Source organism: Callionymus lyra, chromosome 2 (genome assembly GCF_982586985.1).
Source record: "Callionymus lyra chromosome 2, fCalLyr1.hap1.1, whole genome shotgun sequence".
Classification (NCBI taxonomy): domain Eukaryota; kingdom Metazoa; phylum Chordata; class Actinopteri; order Syngnathiformes; family Callionymidae; genus Callionymus; species Callionymus lyra.
Window position 1 is genome coordinate 35,655,550 of NC_141819.1, and position 23,355 is coordinate 35,678,904.

General features: G+C 39.7%; 1 protein-coding gene across 4 annotated transcripts; it reads left to right on the forward strand.

Annotated features, from left to right (window-relative positions):
- Positions 1 to 10,181: 10,181 nt before the first annotated feature.
- lhx9 (LIM homeobox 9) lies at positions 10,182 to 23,202 on the forward strand. Of its 4 annotated transcripts, XM_087784866.1 has the most exons (6): positions 10,182 to 10,233; positions 12,408 to 12,736; positions 14,307 to 14,509; positions 15,306 to 15,664; positions 19,010 to 19,212; positions 19,642 to 22,058. In XM_087784866.1, exons 2-6 carry the CDS (start codon positions 12,557 to 12,559, stop codon positions 19,894 to 19,896), a joined length of 1,200 nt encoding a protein of 399 aa, XP_087640992.1. In that variant the 5' UTR covers positions 10,182 to 10,233; positions 12,408 to 12,556; the 3' UTR covers positions 19,897 to 22,058. The 4 variants fall into 4 exon arrangements, with proteins under 4 accessions (XP_087640992.1, XP_087640993.1, XP_087640994.1 ...); XM_087784867.1 differs by lacking the exon at positions 10,182 to 10,233 and having other exon boundaries at positions 11,882 to 12,736; positions 15,309 to 15,664; XM_087784868.1 differs by lacking the exons at positions 10,182 to 10,233; positions 19,642 to 22,058 and adding an exon at positions 22,454 to 23,202 and having other exon boundaries at positions 11,883 to 12,736.
- The last annotated feature ends 153 nt before the right edge of the window (positions 23,203 to 23,355 follow it).

The following is a 23,355-nucleotide window of genomic DNA, read 5'->3' on the forward strand; positions in this document are numbered from 1 at the left end:
AAGTTTGCCCTAAAGAACGAGAGCATGAAAAACAACAAGCTTAACATGCTTGTTTTGCATCTCATACACTTGTCTCCCAAATGTACAGCAGCTTGAACATTAGCATTATTTACACTCCACAAGTGCTCTCGACGCTACCTTTGACTGAAAGGCTGTGTTGTTAAAAATAGGGGAGGCCAAGGGTCAGCCCTCACACTTGGCTGCTTTTACACCACTTGATGGAATCAGGCTGTTAACAAACACACCGTGGACATCAACGGCGCCCCCATCGGACTCGCTGTTCCGACGCCTGGCAGCGCTCGGCTCCGGCGTAGCACCCCCGCGGCTGTTCTCCTGAGCGCCAGCCTAATGAACTCCTGGACCGTCCTGATCCCAAGATGCAACAGAGCAGATCGCGTTCACGAGCGTGCATAGGCCGCCCCGCTCTGTCAGAATGCCCCGTGGCCCCTAATTGGCCAATATAGAATAAAGGTTGCGCTAAACTCCACGCTTAGTAGCCTGCAGTCACCTGATAGCAAAGGTCAGGGGCCTGGACAGACAACAGATCGCGACTTCAGCCTAGTGATTTTTTTTTTCCTCCACTATCTGGTGTTGTAGTGCGAGAGGATCGTATCTCGTTCGACACGTTGGTTTCTGATCTTTTTTTATCATGCACCTTTGCCACATCAAAAAGGCCCTAGCACCCTCCACAAGTTACCATGTTGTGCAGCAAAGAACAATACACATCTATCAACAAACTTAATTCATTATAAACAAGAAAATACAACACTTACAGCTATAACAACAGAAACACACAATCACATGCTTTTGTTCACGAAAACATCACTTTAAATGCAAAGACTACCTGTTTTTTGGACTAGTAAGCGCACTTAAAATACTTCGATTTTCAGAATATTCTGCAGTGCTTCGGGTAGTCTTATGTATTCATTCCGGTTGTGCCATCTGACCTCGAAAAGCTTTTATGTGGTACACGGCGCTAGAAAAACTGTCCAAATATTTTAGTACCACTTTGGTTAGCAACAAACCAGCACCATGAAACCCCATGGTATTACACCACAAGGCTCTGGCACACAACAAGACTCTGTTTTATTACTCTGTGAGTCTCCATGGCACCAGCAGGACTTTGCCACACTTTACCATTATTGCAAGGCTCCACCGTTCCACCAGGCTCTTACATATGGCAAGGCTCCACCATACTGCGAACCTCCACCATACTGCAAGGCTCCACCGTTCTACAAGGCTCCGATGTACCGAAGGGCTCCAAGGTACTGTAAGGCTCCACCATACCACGAGGCTCCCCCGTAGCCCAAGGCACCAACGTATCGCAGGTCTTAACCATACTGCAAGGCTATGTACTATTAGTCTGCAAGGCTCCACCACACCACAAGGCTTCTTAGTCAGGAGGCTACTGGATTAATTTTATAAGATTTGGGTTCATGAAGAAGAAAAAGAGCCTCATAATGCAATGTGTCTTGTGCATGATAATGGACCCCTTTGTTGAGAGTGCTGTTGTGGTCTGAATACGGTAGGCCTTTTATGGCCTTCACATGTGTGCTAATAACACCCTTTTTCACACACTTACAGTGGTATGAAAAAGTTTGGGCACCCCTGTACATTTTCATGATTTTCCTTTTATAAATCATTGGTTGTTTGGATAAAAAATGTGTTTGTTTGTTTAAATAATTCTTGCACACTTTCTGTAAATCATATAAACTTTATTTCACTTCTCAAATATCACTGTGTTTTTCTCCTATAAGATATATTTAACTGGAATTTTGTATCCAAACAACCAATGATTTATAAAGAAAAATCATGAAAATGTACAGGGGTGCCCAACCTTTTTCATACCACTGTACCTACACAAAAGGATATACACTTTGAAAATCACACACAAAAAAAAAAAAAACACAAATAATCATACACAAAGACACACATGGTGTGTTATACTGCGTTGACACACTGTAAGAAGACGCTGAAATGCACTTGTGCCACAATTAAAAAGGTCTTCTGGCAGGTTGAGGTGGTCCGTTAAGATGAGGACATTTCCGGGATCCACGCGGCGCCGCCAACACATGAAGAACATGATTTGTTGGTACATGTGTCTAGTCAGTGTGAGGCTCGAGGCGTCGGCTCCGAACATGTCACCCAGTCTCCGCTTGATTGGGTGAGCCGTGTCACAATGAGAGGATGTGTCTGCCGCCGAAAATCCTGTTGTCCCCGCCTCCTGCTGGGTCCACGCTTTCCCTCGGCAGGTGGGTCCCAAAGGCAAGTGCTTAGTGATCGGAGCAAAACCCTGTGAGCGGCTACAAGGAGATTCATGATCCCAACAGTGCTGGGGAGGACAGGTTCTCGGGGACGCGTCGTTGAGAGGCGCATTTATTTGATGTTATTCTAAAGCGAGGCAGCGGAGCGTGCGGCAGCAACATTTCTACAGCGGGACGTGAAGGTGTCACACTCATCAAGTACCTGGGCCCGCTTGCCTGCCGCCACTCTGCCAGTTTTGCCTAGGGACTTGTCTGTCACATTAAAGGAGATGCATTGCCATTCAGGGCCCTGGCGGTCCCGCAGCCTGACCATGAAATAGGCCAACTTTCATGTCTGCCTCATCCCTCCACGTCTCCTGATCCAGTGATGGCACAGTTTGAAATGCTTTTTTTTTTTTTTTTTTTTTTTCTCATCCTGTTCTAGTCGAGCAGTTGGTGACTGAGACACAAGCGGCGGAACCGCTCACCCCTCCCTCTGTAACCAGATGGTCAATCATCACATCCATGTATGTTTAGTAACGGTGAACCTTGCTTTATTCTTTTTGAAATCCCCTCCCCCACCCGGGTCATCGAGAAAAAAAAAACAAGCAGGAGGAATTGTTGGTGAAACCGTCCGTCCGGGTTGTTTCCACCAGAATTATAACAGTTATTATGGAGACATTGGAAACTGGTGTGTTTCCATGAGCCCCAGCCTGCCAAACGTTCAAAATAAAAAATACATCGGGTTATAATTATTCATTCGGTTGAAAACATCGAGATCTCAAAACACTTGTGGCGACGACTAGGACACATTAAACACAAATGACCTCCATATGTCCGTTCATCGTTCCACTCTACTCAAAGTCAGATCGTGGGGGCAGCAATGAATGTTAAGAGGCCCACACTTTTTCTTTAGAAGAGACACAAGCTTTGTGTTCCCGACTTCTTTGTAGGTTTTTTGACATAAAAAGAGAAGGAAAGGTGAAGAAGAAGAGGAAGAAAAGGGATGGGGGAAAAGGGAGGACAAGAAAACAGAAAGATGAAAGTAATAATGATGAAGAAAAAGAAGACAATGGCAAGGAACAAGCGATTGCAACCGCAAGGAAGATAGAAAATGAAGAATAATAATGGCAGATGTAGTAGAATGATGAAACGGAAGAACAAAGGAGGAGTGAAATAAATGTGAGGAAGATAAATAGCGCCAAGACAACAGCAACTGAAGGAAAGAAGAAAGAAGGTGACAGGTATTATGAAATAAGAGAAAGAAAGTTAATACAAAACAGCAAAAAGGAGGAACGACAGAAGAGGAAGAAGAATGTTGGAAGATAAAGAAGGCTAAAGAAGGAAAACAGTAAAAGAAGAAGGTTGAGCACAAAAAAAGATGGCAAAGGAAGGTGAATGGAAGAAGAAAAAAGATGGAAGATGTAGAATAAACATTTAAAAGGAGGATGAGGAAAAAGGGTGATGGAATAAGAAGAAGAAGAAAGACAAAGAAAGAGAACAAAGGACGGCGATAAGGAGTGACAAGACAACAGTAAAGGAAGAATGTGTCTGCAACCACAAAAGAGATAGAGAAAAGGTGATAACCCTTACAAAAAAAGAAGAAAAAGAAGTTGGTTAACAGTATAACAACAAAATAGGAATGATGGAAAAAGAGGGAAGATGACGAAGGAGGAAAGGGCTAGTTAATAAAGGAGTGAGGTGACAGCCACCGCAAGAAGATAGAAAAGGAAGGTAACAATGATGATAGAAAAGGAGGACAAACTGGAGTAGAGAAGGAAGAAGAATGGCAGAGATCTACAATAGAAATGCACTGCTAGCTAGCGATGCTATCTACTTGGGCGGGACATGAAGGACACCCTGGAAAGGACACCAGGTCATCACAGGGTATGTGTATTCATTCATCTATTGGTACGTTATAGACTGAGGGAGGAAATCTGTGTTTGTGTCTAAAATATTGAAATAAAAGTCAACTGATCGCCTAGAAAGGGACGAGCTCCGGAGGTTCCCGCAGCCAGACTCGTTTCAGGCATTTTGGACCAAACTACTGTGACCTTCCGCAGGAACATATGTTGAGCCGGAGCCACAAACGTGTGTCTTTCTGCAGGACGCGGCCACTCGCCGCAGAGAAAAACCAGGAAAAAAAAAAAAGGAGCTGTCCGGTTTGGATCCGCGACCAGACGGACTCGAGCCACGACCAGTTGACAGGCGCTGAGTCTCCCACCCAGCGTCCCCTCTCCAAACAGCCCTGCAGCAAGTGGCATCACCACAGTCGCTCGTCTGCAGACCAGCGAGGAACTGACACAAGGTTGGCGGCGGGAGAGACAATCCTTCAGTGTCACTCATGTGACGCCTGAGAGGAAGATCAGTGTCTTGACTTGACCTGCTGTGTGTGTGTGTGTGTGTTGTGTGCACATGTTGATACAGCAGAGGTTTGATTTTTCTTTTTTTTTTTTATGCAGGACTTGAGCAGCGTCCACGTCAACAATGTGGTGTGGCCTCAGGGCAGCACAGTGGTCATATGGACAACAGCATCCCTCCGATGGAATTAGTGATTAAAACACACACACACACACTCTGAGTGACAGTCAGGGTGTCAGATTCCTCCAGACAGACGAGGCTGTGAATAGAACCCAATTCTCTTTTAGAGCTCAACTGGTGGTCCGGCTCGTGCCAGGCTCGGTCTGAGGTGCCAGATGTGCTCGGGTGGAAAGAGCTGGAGGCGGATGATGACACTAAAGTGACCGGTTTCCTTCCTACTGACGGAAATAATACACTTACAGCGGCTGAGGTTAAACGGGCAATAGTTCAGGAGCTGCCGACCTTTCCAGTGTGTCCCTCAGTATTTGTATTTTCTTACATTAAACCCATGAGTCAAACATTTTATCTTGTCACACTAACGTTCTAGCTACATATGCTTCAATCCATATCACTCAAGCTCTCGCAGGAGCCAAGGTCTCAAACATGAACACAATTTGAGTGTGTGAGAATGTGTGAGGGCCATAGTTTGGACACAAATGAACCTACCAATGTTTGTTTCTGTTTATTTTGCCATTTAAATAATCTAGTAGAAGTCACACACAGCTCTGTTGATGGCAACCAGCAGGGGGCGTCACATAGATGCCTAAGATCGTTCTTAAGAAGATAGACGTGTAAATGTTATTAATCCCTCTGGATATCTTCGAGAAATTGTTTAAGTTGTATCACGATCACAAGTATGCGTTTGTGTGTTTGCAGGTGAGCAAGAGAGTCATAACTGGCAGAAATAAACATAAGACGAGAATTTGTATTTAAATAGTTTCTACTTGCCTCCATTTATGCAATACTTTTAAAGTGTTCCATATTTTTCAGACTATAGGGGCCAGTTTAAATCCTTTTTAGATTTCTTTTTTAAATTGAGATTGTGTATTATAATTTGGTCTCCTTGTGTTTTAATTCTGGTTGTGCTTACTGACCTTGAACAGACTTCCAGAAAATATGTAAAAAATGTTGGTTATCTTTACACCACACTGTGCACTCCATAGTTTTACTCCCTGAGGCTGGGTAGTATACTTCTTTAATTTCTAATCGTTTTTCCTGTGTCTGTTCTCTTCAGTCAAAAACATATCTAGAGGTTTGACATGATTTTTTTCTCTTATCAATAGTTTATTTGTTTCCTTGTATTCTGACTTTGTTTGTTCATAGTTGTTTTGTGTATCATGTCAAGTCTTCCAATAAAAGACTATTGAACTAAAAAGAATTACTCCATAATGATCCATAGTATTACTCCACAAGACTCTTGTATCAATCACTCTTTGATGCTCTGTAATATTACTTCACAATACTCCTTAGTATCACTCTTTGAGGCTCTGTAGTATTACTACACTTGACTTCTTAGTATCACTCTTTGAGGCCCTGTAGTATTACTTCACAAGACTCTGTAGTATTAATCCTTGAGATTCTGTATTATTACTTTGTGAGGCTCGGTAGTTTTACTTCACATCTGTGTGTAGTATTATTCCACGAGACTTTGTAGTATTACGCCATGAGACTCTGTAGTATTACTTCACAACGCTTGGTAGTATTACTCCATCAGACTCTGTAGTATTACTCCATGAGACTCTGTAGTATTACTCCATGAGACTCTGTAGTATTACTCCATGAGACTCTGTAGTATTACTCCACGCGACTCTGTAGTATTACTCCATGAGACTCCGTAGTATTGCTCCATAAGACCCTTTAGTATTACTCCCAGCCACTCTGTAGTACAACTCCACCAGACTCTGAAGTATTACTCTATGAGACTCTAGTATTACTCCACAAGACTCTGTAGTATTACTCCACAAGACTCTAGTATTACTCTACAGGACTCTGTAGTATTACTCCACAAGCCTCTGTAGTATAACCCCATGAGACTCTGTAATATTACTCGATGGGACTCTGTGGTATTACTCCATGGGACTCTGTAGTATTACTGCATGAGACTCTGTAGTATTACTCTATGAGACTCTGTGGTATAACACCAACTTACTCTGAAGTATTACTCCATGACATGCTAGTATTACTCCACGAGACTCTGTAGTATTGCTCCTTGAGACTCTGTAGTATTACTCCTTGAGACTCTGTAGTATTACTCCACAAGACTCTGTAGTATTACTCCATGAGACTATAAAGTATTACTCTATGAGACTCTGTAGTATTACTCCACGAGACTGTAGTATTACTCCTTAAGACTCTGTAGTAGTACTCCACAAGACTCTCTAGTATTACTCCATGAGACTATGTAGTATTACTCTATGAGACTCTGTGGTATAACTCCACCAGACTATGTAGTATTACTCCTTGAGACTCTGTAGTATTACTCCACAAGACTCTCTAGTATTACTCCATGAGACTATGTAGTATTACTCTATGAGACTCTGTGGTATAACTCCACAAGACTCTCTAGTATTACTCCATGAGACTATGTAGTATTACTCTATGAGACTCTGTAGTATACCTCCATGAGACTCCGTAGTATACCTTCACGAGACTCTGTGGTATTACTCTGCCAGACTCTGTAGTATACCTCCACGAGACTCCGTAGTATACCTTCACGAGACTCTGTGGTATTACTCTGCCAGACTCTGTAGTATACCTCCACGAGACTCCGTAGTATACCTTCACGAGATAAGTTTGGAGCTCCTTTCAGTAGATAAAGTAATGTATATAGTCTGTCAAGCATGTGTCTCAGTTCTGCTTCTGGACTTCACCTGGTCCAGATAAACACCACAAACCCCGACTAAACTAAAGCAATCACAACATCCATCTCTTGTCCAGATATACAAAGTAATACACACGTCGTTCCCCCGGAGAATACTGCTGTCCCCAGAGGAGACTGGGGGTGCAGGGAGGTGGCCGAGGGGGGAGGCGGCAGCAGTTGGTGTGCAGGGACTGCAGGCTCAGGCTAGTTAAGAGCTTCTCTTCCTATCCTCCATCTGCCAGGGACCACGGCTGTGATTTGAGCTCCAGCAGAGCAGAGCAGGGAGGAGATCGAGGGAGGGAGGAGAGGAGGTGAAGGGAGAGAGGGAGGGGGAGGAAGTTGGTAAAGAAACAAAGTCAAAGAGAGAGCGAGTGGACGTACATCTGTTTTCATGAATCATCGCAGGAAAAACACGTCAATCTGTCCGAGTCACTTATTATTTTAGCCAATGATCTGCTTTGATTCATTATTACATAATGTCTCGCTGTAGTTCAGTTAGTAACACCTCAGACCGTACACGTATTTAAGCATGTTTTCAATCTAAATAGTTTCTATTATATTGATCATTTAAATCATAGAATATTCATTTATTGTTATACTGTTGAATAGTGAATACAATTACATTGACTTAATGCATGAATATATACTTTCCATCATTTTTTGTCAAATATTTACATTTCTTTAGTCATCATGTATCATAGTATTGACCTGATAATATTCACATTTACTTCAGTATTTTCTTTTTTAGAATAATTAATATACATAATATGTATATAATTGAATGTATATTATGTTTTTTATATTTTTATTTTCCATTTATTTTACTGCATATAATGTATATTTTAGCATTCAATGCTTATCATACAAAGAAAAATGTAATTTTTTTTTTTATAGGTTGCTTTGAGGTCTTGAAGTACACAATTAATAATCTAGAAATCAAGATAAAAAGATACAAATTTAAATTATGTTTTATAATTTGACTTGTCTTTTTAATGTCAAATACTGTAAATATTAGCAGGACAATATAGACAATAGTGATGTAAATATTTATATATAACGATTTATTTTGTTGTCAAATCCTCCTCAAGTTAAACTAAATAAATACAGTTTCTTCTCCTTATATGCTAATGTGCCTTGAATACAGGGCCAGGAAGGAGGAACCAGATCTGAAGCAGAGAAACATAAATCAAGGTAAGAAATGTGATCGATAAAATCTTAAAATCAATCCTAAAAATGGAAAACAGGCTTGAAAGCTGTCATCGATCAATATGAGACTTCTGTGTTTGTAAACACTTCCAGGACGTCTCACCCTCCTCCTCCCTCCTGCCCCATGTGACTGGGATGCAGCTCTCCTCCCTCCATCTCTCCTCCTCTTCCTCCTCCTCCTCCTCCTCCTCCTCTTCTTCTTCTTCTTCCTCCTTCTGTCAGTCCGGCGTGGCTCCTGCAGGAGTCTCCTCCTGCCTCTGCAGTGACTCCGTCTGAGCAGGTGACCCAGAAATCATGGCGGCAGATGAAGCCTGGGAGTGCAGTGATGTGCCCAGCAGAGGTTGTCGGTGCTGCCGCCGCGCGTTGCTCCAGAGCCGGGGTGGGTATCAGTCTCAGGAAGCTCAGCGTGTGAGCTCCACAGTGAAATGGATCTTGGCGGCGCTGCATTATTGATGAGATCCATTGTGATGTCAGAGCTGGAGGAAGCAGAGCGACTGTCAGCAGTGTGACGCCGCGCCGTTAATTAATCGTTATCCCTATCAAACACACTCCCGTGTCACATGATCGCCTCCGTGGGCTTCCTCCTGGTGACCTCGTGACCTCTCCGGCCACACACTCCTGAACACCCCCTTATGTTAGGCCGCGAAACATTCATCGATACAGGTCACGGTTGTGTTTGAAAAAAATATATATTCTGTAAAAAATGTTTGTCCAATATAGTTTACTTTTTACCTAAAGTGCAATAGCAATAACCAATGTATAAAAATATAATTTATTATAATTTTAAGAATCCATTGTGTGATGCATCAAGAATATATATATATATATAGCATGAGAATAATGTAAAGTTATAGAAGGTAAATTATTTTAAATTGTCTATCAAAAGAGATCAATTATTTTTGTTGTTCCAACACAACCATCCATGCGTTTTCAAAGCTTTTAAATAATGATGAATAAATAACGTAATTATTAACATATTCAACCATTTATATTCAAAAATAAAGTAAAAAACTCAATGCAAATCCATTGATATATCAATCATATTATCAATGAGATTTATTAAAACATCTAAGAAACATGACCAATAATTATTTACATTGATCAGTCCGTAATAACCAATAACAAAATACATTATCAATCGATCAATCTGTTTAAGAAAAAACTATTAAACTTCTGTTCATCATCATCTTTCCTTCGTTAACGCACGAGGTAAGAATGCATCTGTCAATCAAAACGTCATCAAATACCATCCATGCGAATGAAGGTAATATTATATCAAACACATCATTCTTTATCAATTCATTCATTAATTCCGCTCCTATTTATGATCGATATTTAAATTCGTAATAATGCTGTGACGTAAATCTCGCTCTAAAACACAGCAGTGGATCCAGAGAAGACTCTCTACCATCGTGGATCTGCGTGGATGTGTGGAATATTCAAGTGTTGAGTGTCGGAGGCTGAGCAGCGGGAACAGCCCACATCCACCGGCAGCGTCTCCTCCTCCTCCGCCAGTCCGGAGCTGCTGCTCCTGCCCGCTGGATCCACGGAGCCTCGCCGCAGGTAAGCTCTTCTGCTCGGGACCAAATATCATTTACGCGACGCCTTTGTGGGTTTCTTGAGAAAAAGAAGATGTTCTAATAAGAAGTGGCAGTGATGCGACTCCATCACGCTGAGGCCGGGTAACTTGCGATTTACGTCAATTAATGACACTTTACGACCGCGTCAAACGAGAACGAAAATAAATGAATGAAACGAATATTTATTTCGAATCAGGAAAAACCTAAAATATATATATTTTTTAATTTTAGAAATATCCAGTTTCGTCGAATTTAACATAATATAAATAAAATAATAATACTTTCCTATTATAACCCAAATACAGTTTAAGATGTATTTAATCGTGTTAAAAATAAATAATGCATTCGTGGCATGTATGTATCACGTTATATTTTTATATTGTGCGTTTGATGCTTTTTCTACTAAACGAATTAAAGAAAAATAGCTCAAAACGATTTTCTTATAACATGTAAAAATGTACGTCATTTACTATGACAATATAAAATGTAAACTATAAAATATATACGTCTATAATATTGAATCATTAAAAGTAGACAATAGTATGTGCATTATTCTGGCTAACTGCCGTTTAAAATGAAGTAGCCTTTTTATTTTGGATCAGTGACAGAATCCAAATTTAGAGTCAAATTTGGGGAACATCTGCAGCGACGATGGGTCCAGGAGGGGCTTTATAGCTCCGTTATCAAGGGGCCTCCAATTAAAGGCAACACAAGTTCATACTGGTGGGACCGTGTGTGTGTGTGGAGGGGGGGGGGGGGGGGGGGGCGGGGGGGGCACACAAATATTACAGTGAGATGATCAGACTTCCTTCCTACACCTGCATCACCCTAGTGTCTCCCCAATCCTGCTATACACCGGGCTTTATTGTAAATATGTGACGTGCTTTTTGGCCTAAATATGCACTCACCAAGCGTGACGTCATAATTGACACAAATTTTTCACATTTTAATCGTGTGATTTGTTCCATGCAAAATGAAGAAATATATTGGCTTTATAGTGCGTCTTTGTTCCGAATATTGTTCTCATGGATCTTCAGCAATAGTTAATACGGGTTGATCCAGTCCGGGAAAATAAAAATAAAAACATTTAGTTATATTTTTGTACTTTATAAAACTGGCTTAATATCTGCTTACTCATCACATCATCAGACGCTGTAGCTTGAATACAAAAAAATATATTATTAAGTTGAAACGTGTTTTTATTACTTACACGTTTATGTATTTTCATGTCTGCCTTGTCAAATAAAATAAAATAAAAATATATAACAGCTATTATTTAATTCCTGTATTTGCACTTTTGATTACTAAAACGATTACTATAATTTCTTGGTATTTTATGTGTCTTTTTAAACTAAAAATAAGACACAAAAGGAAACGACGTTTTAAAAAAATCACTTTTAATTCATTATTATACTCGCTTTTTTGTGACTAGTTTAATTCTTCTTCTACTGTCACTGGCGGCCATGATTCATCCAAAATCTAATATACTTTCAGGATTTAAAAATAACTCCAGGTATTGTTAATTATTCGGGATATCGATATTAATATATTATTATTAAAAAAAAATAAAGTGGAGAATATAGAGAAAAAATTAAAATAGGTAGATAATTTATTTTACACTAGTAAATTGACGACGTTTCTTCTCTTGTAAACTGTAACAGCCTCTGGTTACATGAATAAAGGCCTGTGGAAGTTTGTCTGTGACAACATTGATTTAATTCGAGATAATACGTGGACTGCAGCTTTAGTCTGAGCGTGACGTCATTAAAGTGATATTTGGTGGTGACACGGGAGGACTAGAACATCATCAAGTGCTGGTCCTGATTCTGGAGGATTTGGGAAGATTGACAGCTCTTTGTTGGTGAGGAGAGAGAGAGAGGGAGAGTGGGGAGGAGAGAGAGTGAGTGGGGGGCTCCTCCTACCAAATTACCCAGACTGGGCAGGATCTGCTCTCCTCACAAATAGGACACGGTGCTCGAATCCACGCAGTCCCATCCTGACCTGCAGCAAGGAGGATTCAGAGAAACCCCCCTGAAAAAAATATCCACCAAAACAAACTTTCTGTCCATATTCCACGGCCACACTGCAGCCCCCTCCCCTCTCCTCCCCCGCCCCCACTTCCACCTCACTTGGACTATATCTTTTTTTTTTCTTCAGGACGAGAAGCTCCAGCACCACCACAAGTCTCCCCCACAGTTCCTGCAGGAGGTGGTCGCTGACTTATTTTTTCTTGCGTGGTGGTCTTGTGTTCGGGTCTCTGAGTCGGTGTGGATGCGCAGAGAGGTCCAGGGTTGCTGGTTCCGTGCATGGAAGTTGTGGGCTGCAAGACAGAGGCAGGCAGTTGCACGTTGCGCCCAGGACCGGGAGCCATGCTTTTCCACGGGATCTCCGGGGATCACATCCAGGGAATCATGGAGGAGATGGAAAGGAGGTCCAAGTCCGAGTCCCGGCTCGCCAAGGGGATGCAGCTGAACGGCAGAGAGGCGGTAAGAGAGAAACACGAATGCGATTCGAATCAAGCGTTTAAACTGCAGGCGTGTGCGACCATTACGGTGTCACCGAAATATTATTCAGTTGGATCAGATGTCACGCGAGAATATTAATAACTTAAAACAAAAAGTGTTTTTAGTTTTCAATTCTCAAGAACATGTGGTTATTATTCGAAATTTCAATGCGAGTCCTGCATATTTGCAATAAACACGTGGACTGATCGTTTCAATGCTCGTCGCATTAAATTTAAAAACCAATCTGTCGTTTGATAATTTGTTACAATTCTTAATATAAATCTTAGCAGTCGTAACAGCCTATGTTCTCTCAGTATGAATTATATTTTTGTAAGAATCTTCATTTAAAAATATGTAAGTATTATATATTAAAAGTATGACTTGTCGTTTCAATTCCTATAAATCCTAAAATGGTTCACTAATATCGATCTTAAATTTAATTCTGGTTTTGTAATTTTTCTTTAATTTTCCCTTAAAAAAACGTCTGTTAAAGTTTTCATTCGATTATTTATACGTTTAGCTGTCAAAATATTTAGACACAAAAAGATGACACTCTGTCACACTCTATATAAATAAAGTGGAGTGTGTATTGACTCACACATGACACTTAAATAAAAATACAAAACATATATATTCGTGTCGTTAATCTTGAAACGTGAATTCACGTTTAATCACTTGTCACTATTAGTATTTATACAAAATAACATTAAGTAAAACAGTCGATGTTTTCATCGTAATTCCTTCGCAACCCGTTTATTTTAATATTTCTAACGTTATTTTTTAATTCTGTTTGACGTGTTAGGAAGTTCCATTTTTTGTGATTACACCCAACAATGAGAACAAATGATACTAATTACATTGTGTTTAAATGTAATTAAAAATTATATTTCGAGTTTAAAAATAGCAAATAATTCAAGTTTAATTAACACGTTGTTTTTTTCCCGAAATCAATTGTTTGAAGGTATTTTTTTCTTCAGCAAAACCTTAAATATATAACAATGTACATGTCCAACACAAACGATCCATCACTCGTGGCAATTTAACAAGAACTGAACGTGTCATATTCGGTCGTTTCACAATAAACGTGACGTGTGGTTTAATTTAAATGAAACTGCTTTTTTTTTGTCTTGTGTAAAGTGTGTCATTGTTGTACATCTGTTCCTTCACGTTACGTCGACGCTGTAAAACACAAAAATACTTTTTTATTTTTTAGAAAATAAAGATAAAATGAGAATTAATTTTGTTGGGTGCTTTTGTCGCTAATTTTCGTTCAAGCCACAAAACAAGTAATTCCCAATTATATAAATAAATATTTTGAATACATATATTAAACCTGTTCGATATAATATAAATAAATATTGTAGCGAAATTCGCAAGTGTATAAAGAAGATTATTTTATTGCGTTGCACGTTATCATTAATATAATACATATATTATCAATAATGCTTTAATGTCTTTAAGAGTAATATCCCATTATTACACCGAGGGCCTGAGTGTTGTTCGGTGGCGTCATGTGTAGTGTTTCACCGGCGTGTGTCCCTGTGCTCCCCAGACTCTGCCCTCCATGAGCCCGGACAAGGCGGCTCTGTGCGCCGGCTGCGGGGGGAAGATCTCGGACAGATATTACCTGCTGGCCGTGGACAAGCAATGGCACCTCCGCTGCCTCAAGTGCTGTGAATGTAAACTGGCTCTGGAGTCCGAACTCACGTGTTTCGCTAAAGACGGGAGCATCTACTGCAAAGAGGATTATTACAGGTAAGACAAATACAGGTGATGGATCCAAACATTTTTATTAAACGGGATATAGTTAGGATTTACCATAGAAGAATATACACAAAACAATGTGGTAATGACGCTGTTATTATTGTGCAAATGTTTGAACATTATCAATTTATGTTTGTATAATATATACTATCATAAATATTCTTCTATATTTTTAATAAAAAATATTTATTAACATGGGATTTCATTTTAATAACAGTCATAACTAAATATTAACTTTATCGAGACAATCGGATGAAAAAACTAACAATAGTTTACGATAGTACAAACCTAGGTGGCAGCACTGAGCATTGCATTATTACGTCATAAAGTATATTTTCATATGAACGATCTCGATTTTTTTTGTTGTGATTATTTAAAAAAAATGTTTAATTTAAATTACCATTAAAGTGCAACATACTATTGAAATTTTGCTAAAAAAAATTGTTTTGTTTACGGTTAAAAAAATAAATAAAAGTCACGTGGTAAGTATCAGAGCAGCATGTTCTGACGTGAAGGGATCTGATATCTCAGCGTGTAAAGATGACGCCTGAGGGGGGAGAAGCTCGCTAGAGGCCAGATGTTCTACTCGCTGATGTGACATGAAGATGACGTCATGGTCATTTATCACCGTATCAATTAGGGGAAAAAAAAATCTGCTAATGTGGCTAATGATAGCATTATGGTGACGTCACGTGTAAAAGTGGGGTCCTGTGGGTTAGTTCGCCCGCAGTATTGTCTGCGGGGCGCCGGTGTGCACGAGGTGTGCCTGACTATGTGTGTGTTCCAGAAGGTTCTCCGTGCAGAGGTGCGCGCGCTGCCACCTCGGGATCTCGGCGTCGGAGATGGTGATGCGTGCGCGCGACTCCGTCTATCACCTGAGCTGCTTCACCTGCACCACGTGCAACAAGACGCTGACCACCGGCGACCACTTCGGCATGAAGGACAGCCTGGTCTACTGCCGCCTGCACTTCGAGTCGCTGGTCCAGGGCCCGGACTACCACCCGCAGCTCAACTTCGCCGAGCTGGCGGCCAAGGGCGGCGGCCTGAGCCTGCCGTACTTTAACGGCACCGGGAGCGCGCAGAAGGGGCGTCCGCGGAAGAGGAAGAGCCCGGCCATGGGGATGGATATACCGAGTTACAACGCAGGTGAGTCGGCGTGATGCAGGCGGCGAGGCCGCACCTCCTGGAGCCACATAGGGGTCATAACTGAGACACATATGTCACAAATACACAAGTATAACCTGTAATATCTTACTCATATAAGTTAATAAACAAACCCAAATTGATTGACACCGTTCAAATATTCAATATTCTATCCTCTTATTTTTGGTTACTAAAAATCAAATTAAATGTGACTTAAAATGATAAATATTATCCATTAGTGTAGACATGCTTTACCACTAAATATTTTAAAGGACATTCACTCATGAAGTTGTCATAACCTTGTGATTTTCTGAAGGAAATTAATATATTCGTTTATATTTTCAACATCAAACTGTTATTTGACTGTTATTATTATTATTATTATTATTATATGTACATAGAGTTAGATTTTGAGCAGTAACAGCGGTCTTCATAAGATTAAAATCTAAGCTTTGAGTGTCAAAATAAATCTTCTCACTGACCAAAGTGCTCTCATATTAAAATCTTTGATTTGCTCAACATAAAGCTCCGATTAGACTCAACAGCTCGAAGATTGGACTTTAATTTTTTTTTTTTTACTTTAAGAAAAACACTATTTCTATTAACAGTATTACAGTCACTCGTATAAAGTTATTTAAACGTCTCTGCTAAACCGTGCTTTACATTTTTTTTAAATGGCAACATGCACATTATTATTATTTTTGTTACTTTACATTTTACTCGTATTTTAGTAAGATAACAGTAGGTTATTGTTTGATTTATTAAAATATCCGCAGTATATAACGTACACCATCGACAAAAAAATCCCCAAATATATAAAAATAAACGTCAAAACGTTTATTTTAAACAAAACACATCTCAAGACAAGAAATCCAATACGTGCCTTTTTAATTTATATTTGGTGCCATCACACTTTCAGAATATTAAATTCATGAAAGTAAAATAGAATCTTCTCAAATTAAAATAAATACATGAAGTGAGACGTCTTTATTTTGTAATTCAAGACCAACTAACTAACTAAAGTAGAAGAAAAAAATCTGTCTTATTATTAAATATTACCTTCACATTTGATTAGATTTAAACTTTGATTAGATTAACTTCTGCTCACTTTAAAAAGGCTTTAATAATTTGATCAATTAGGAGAATTTAACCTGTACCCACGCTGGCTCACTGATCTCCGATCGAGATCAATGGTGATCGATCAGATCAGTCGTGAAGAGGTTAACAAACACAGAATCCTCCACATCATGCAAACAGTCTCCCCGTGTGAAAAAATATGACATAGTTTCCTCCATGTTGTTAAATGGATTCCATCCCGAACCCCTCGTCTCGGCCACGACCCCCAGCTCCCTCCCCGCTGCGACCCCATTTTCCGCGCTCCCCGCGCATTAGCGCGCGCTTGAGAAAGTTGCTCATTGTGCGCCAACTTCGCAGTGTTCCCGCTGAATGGACACGAATAAGGGTAATCTGCGCGTTAATTGTTCTCCGGTAATTGAAAGTGACGCAGGAATCTGTGGCCTCCTGAGCGCCGGCACAGAGTTCTCAGGGTCGAACCCGCCGGACGCTCTGCGCACGACACTAGCCCGGGCGGCGCTGACGAGCATTTAGCAAACAAGCTAACGAATAATTAGCTTGTTTGATCAGAAGAATTTGTATCGATTAAATTGATCAATTCGTTGTGTTTTTAAACGACACAAACACGATTTAACAGAAACCTCAATTGACTCAATTATATAAAAAAAAGAAGTATTTTCTACTTATTTTTCTGCTCATTTTGAATTTTGCAAATGAGAATTGCACACGAAAACGAAATTTCAATAAATCCCTTTCTTTTTGATTTAAGCTACACAGCAACAACGTTGTTAATTGTGTTTTATTTTAATATGTTTTCCTGAAATATATCTAGTAATTCAAGATATTGTTTTGAAGGAAATATATTGTTTCACGTGGTCAATAACATTTTTATTTTATAATTGTTGGAAGAAAAAAAAAGTAATGAAATTCACATCCAGGATTTCATTATAAAATTGTCGTAATAAATATTAGAGAATCAAATTTATAAAATAATATCAGAATCAGAAATACTGTATTAATCTCAGAGGAGGATTTACTTCCTTGTTGCATTCGGTAAAATGTACAAGAAAACCAACATTTACAGTGTATTCTACAGACTAGAAAACGATACTAAAAATCAAATGAACAGTAAAAACACTGTATGTAAAACTGTCAAACCCTAAAAACAATACTATAATGTATCATGTATCTAATATGAACAGGAATTATTGCACTGGTATATACATTCAACATGTAGCTATAAATATGAATATTAAAATATATTTTACTAATTTATCATTATCATACTGTTTAATTAATTAATCAAATCATAATGGTATTTGTTAAGCCATTTATTATACTTACATTCTTAAGAAAACATTTTTAAAGTCGGGGTAAGCAAAGAAATGAATCCCTTTTCATGAATCCATATCATTCAGGGACTTATATATTCATGTCAACTAGGATATTAAGTGTCACGAGCCGGATTCTTGTGAAATAAAGTCGTTTGTGTTTTCAGCTCAGACAGATATGGGTCTCTGCGTTCTCTCAGGGAAGTTCTGTGGATCTAGAGACCCCTAGTGGGTGATCATATCAAGTGAAGCACCATCTAGTCAAGGCTGGAATGTTGTTGTTAATGTTTTCAAATACGATCAGCGACACTTCTGTGGCAAAGATGCAGAGCCGTACTTATGTATATCTGTCTATAGCGCCTGGGAAATGAGATGGTTCAAATCCTGCTAAGATCCACGGAGTAGTTGTTTGTGTGTTCCTCCTGTGATCGCGTGCCACCGCTCTGTTACTCAGCAAATGAGAGACTCTAAATTGTAGGTGATTTTGAGTCGTTCCTGCAGCTCTCCACGTTCACCACAGCTGACGTTACAGCCCTGCAGAAGCTGCTCGGGAGATCAGCGGAAATAATCGTATTTGAATAGCAAATAGTCCGACAAGGTTTTATCCATTAAATCCTGAACTGTGTCGACGTTTTCTCCCTTCGCTGTGGCGCAAAAGGAAATGAATGCAAGCTGCTTTATAACTTAAAAAGTCAGCCGGGCTCTAACATTTAACAGACTGATGAAGTCCACTGGCAAATGTATTAAGTTGGTAAAGATTTATAAACATGTAATAAATATGTTGTCTAACCATTATAAGGATATATCTTAAATCTGATCTGCTTTTCAACATTTGGGCTAAGATGCTGGTAAATCATACGCACATTTTCAAATGAAAAACAAAGGATGTTACAGCATGAAGTCAGAAGGTGACGGTGACTAAAGTTTAGTTTCCGTCTCCCAGGCTGTAACGAGAACGACACTGACCACTTGGACCGGGACCAGCAGTCCTACGCTCCCACGCAGAAGACCAAACGCATGCGCACCTCCTTCAAACACCATCAGCTGCGGACAATGAAATCCTACTTTGCCATCAACCACAACCCGGACGCCAAGGACTTAAAGCAGCTGGCCCAAAAGACGGGTCTCACTAAGAGAGTTCTACAGGTAAGACCAGAACCGTTTTTTTCCCCCCTTTCTTTGTGATTTGGTCAACCCACGTGTTGTGTTTTGGTCCTCGACATCCCTTTAATTTCACCTGTTGTGTCATCTTTTGTTTTGTTAACTTGGTCCATTTAGATGTACATCCAAGGGCTGTTGTTTCTTTTCTTTTTTTTAAATAATCATTTTTGTTTTTGGGACATAAATTAATTTCTCTGCTCAAAAGCTAAGTGTTAACATGCAGTGCTAAATTTACAGAGAGTGCACAGTTAAATTAGCAAAGTGGTTCATTATTTTCTGCCCCTTTTTAATAAATTAAGAAACCTCAGTAGTTATTTGTTAATGTAAACAGTTGTTTTTAAAGATTTCTTTCTTTTAAAAAAAAAAAACGATCTGAACACCGAAAGTAAAAGCCACACTGGGATTGGTTTGCAGGTTTGGTTCCAAAACGCAAGAGCCAAATTCAGAAGGAACGTTTTACGGCAGGAGAATGGAGGTGTTGATAAGGCCGACGGCACCTCACTCCCCGCACCCTCATCCGACAGTGGGGCCATGACCCCCCCCTCCAGCGCGGCCACACTAACTGACCTGACAAACCCCTCAATCACTGTAGTGACCTCCGTCACGTCTAGTTTGGACAGCCATGATTCGGGGAGCCCTTCGCAAACTACCTTGACAAACCTTTTCTAACAAGCTAGCGGACGGATCCCTGTTACCTTTGTGTTTGCTCGGTTCTATTTTTTTAAGTGACACCTTTAACCAGAGACCACTCCTCGGGACAGGAAGTGCTGCACCGGAGCAGCTGCGCCAACCTTAAAGGAATCATTTAAAAATGTGCACGATTCGGCAGCACCGTAATTTCAACATGGACGCTCAGAAATCTGAAAATTGTCACACCAAGAATCACGCTTGACTGTTTTACTTGATTTGTACATTTGTATGCTAAAATAAACGAGCCCTCTTTAATTTATGTGGAATTGGTAAATCCTAGAAATAATTATTTCAAATTTGACCTGTACATGTCTGCACTGTGTTCGCACTATTCCATTTAAATCGAACTTTTGTTTCTGTTTGGAAAGAAGTTTTTTTTGGGAAATAAACTTGTAGAATGTTCTGTATATGGATAACTCCAGAAAACAGGCTTTAATTCTTTCTCTGAATGTTTCAGTCGTGGAGACTGAGTTGGATGGAGTCAGACTTTGGAATATCTCACGCGCTGGTTAATCAGGGGTTAAAGGTAGATGTAGAAACAATAACACTTTACGTCGGGATTCAACTCTACTGTGATTACTCGAAAAAAGGAAACTGTTCAACATGCAGTCTGGTTAGTCAGAGTAGACGCTCGCACTCGGATTGGACGTTTTCTGGGCACTTTTGCAATCGACTGGTCACGTGAGAGCTACGTTCACATCACGCAACGAGAAATCATGAAATACTGGGATTTCGGTCTAAATGTTTAGCTCAAAGACACATTTCTGTAATAATTATAACTATCCAACCCCAATCGTTAACTGTCAACTCAAGTTTGGATTATGGGCTCTGCTTTGGAATGAAAACCAAATTGAATATTTAATATTTTAGGATCAATCAATCAACTAACTAATATTTAAAATAACAATAGTCATTATAATATCATTACGGTCTTTGTGATGAATATCGTAATAGCTTTTTAATAGTACGCCTATTTGTATTACAAAATATCAGACATTGGAAAAATGTCACAATATATGAAAAATGAATTGAACGAATGATTTAATACTAAAATGGCATCACAGTGTGGCCTCCCATGATGCTTTGGTACATTTTACTTTTTGTGATAAATGCTACTTTGGTCAATTAACTCATTAATTCACGTATTCATTCATCTTCAACTTGTTGACTTAAAAGCCAGCAAGAAGTCCATCAACAATCCATCTTAATCCTTTAAAATCTAAATATTTAGGTAGAATTAATCACCTCATTTAATAATAGCACCTCAACACGAGTGAAATCAACGGTTAAGCGTACGTACCCATGAACTAACATGAGATGTGAACGTAGCTCTCAGATCAGTTGGAACCTCAATCGCTCGCGGCGCCCAGTGAAAAAGTGCATTATTGTTTTTATCATGTTGCTCAGGGTAACAAAGTGATTTGCTCTCTAAAGGAAAGAAGTGAATGACTTGAAAGGCTGATTCGACCTCATAGGTGGAGTTTAGACAGCGTGACATCATCATCATGTTCTGTTTGAGGCCATTCTTATCATTTCCCGAAACACCAAAAAAAGAAAAAAAAAAACATGTGTCTTCTGGCTAATACCTTCGACGGAGATGTTACGATTCACTGCGAGGGTCACAAATTTGTTCTGCGGCGGGACAAAGTGGTTCTCTAGATCTACTCGATGGAGTGGACGCCTAACTCAGTTCTACTATGTGCCTTATGCTATAACTTGGAAGAAAAGTTTGTGAAATTCAGGATCTATGTGTTCTCTGTCAACGGATCCTTTGGACGCCTCACTAGTTTTGTACTGTTTTGCATCTTATTTTCGAAGATCTTTTTATGGTGTGATTCTGTTTTGGAAATAAAAAAAAAAGAAAAGCGGGGCCGGTGGGGGGGGGGTGATGGTGGGGGCAGCGATGTCATAGAAAGCATTTGTGCACTCTTTCAGATATAGTTGGGTAATCCAAGAACCTTATATATTGATCTTCGTGTTAATAGTTGAGTACAGTAAGTGTTCTATCAAGATTGTCCATTGTTTCCCTGTTTCTTGATAAAGATGGTGTATAGAAGCTATTTCCCCTTAAATATTTATGGACCAAACGGTTGTTATATATCTTAAAATTTGTGTGAATAAAAAAAAATACTTTGCTTTAAGAGATTTTTATTTGTCATTACCATTTTCTTTGTGTTTCTTCTTGGATAGCACTTTTCTTTTCACATCAACAAACAAGAAAAAGATGAGCCGTTTAAAAAAAAAAAAAAAAGTTGTCCCTCATGTTTTTTTGCCTCCATTTTTAATTTGATGATGTTGAACGTAATGCCCCATGGATTTGCATCTAAACCCTGCGGTCAGAAAATTGCTTCTTTTTTTTTTTTAATGCATGAACATGGCTTTAAATTTTTAAATCAAAGGAATGTTGCAAAGCACATATTGATAGATATCCTTCTATATTTATGTTGGACTTAATCCTAAAGTCAGATTAAATGCAGACCTCGTAAAGCCAGGTTGCTCTGTAGTTAATATATTCTTACTCTATTATTTCTTTCAGGGAGAACAAATCTTGGGGCATTACAGCCATACATCCCGACGTTTGAAAATTCCCTAAAGTAAAATGCGAAGGGAGAAACTTCCTCACCATTGAAGACAAAGACTATGTTAGGATAGGATTGCTAGCGTAATAAGAACAAATAAGCGACAAACGAAAAAACATTTTCTAAGTAACGTTCCACACCGGCGGAGACCCAGCTGTGTACATTAATGCTGTAGGTGTGTGTTTGGAGTGGCACAACATTGTAATGTTACAAATGTGATTAGTAGACGGCAGGTATCCAACCATGTGAGACGTATGGATGCTGCTTACACACACACACACACACACACACACACACACACTTTTCTCCCACTGCTTCCCTCCTATATAAGCACAGTATATACAGTTCTTTCACACACACCGCTGCCCTCACGCATCGTCCAGTGCTAAGTAGAAGTTTTCTTTTGAGTGTCATTTCGTAAACACACGGCCTCCCTGGAAGTCGGCAGCAGGACGCCCATCAAATGTGATGAGTGTATGAAGAGGACTGCGGAGCTGGAGCTTTGCCATCTGGCTGCGCCGAGGGAAGGAAGGAAGTGGGGAATTGAGAAGAAGAAAAAAAAAAAGAAGCCGATAAAGAAGAGATTCTCAATTTGCATGCGCCTCTTGGTCTTTGTTAGCATTTTTCTTCCTTGAGATGTGTATTTCTTTACTTTGACTCATTTGTATGATTCATTGTCAGCTGCCAAATAAAGCCTATGAAAGACTGCTGTCCCCGCGAACAATGTCGTAACACTGGCGACCAGATGAAAGAGACGTGGCGGGTCAGACGACAACCAGATGTCAACTGTGTACTTACTTAATAGTTTCTCAGATCTAATGCCTAAAAACATGTTTGGCCATATATAACACAACACACC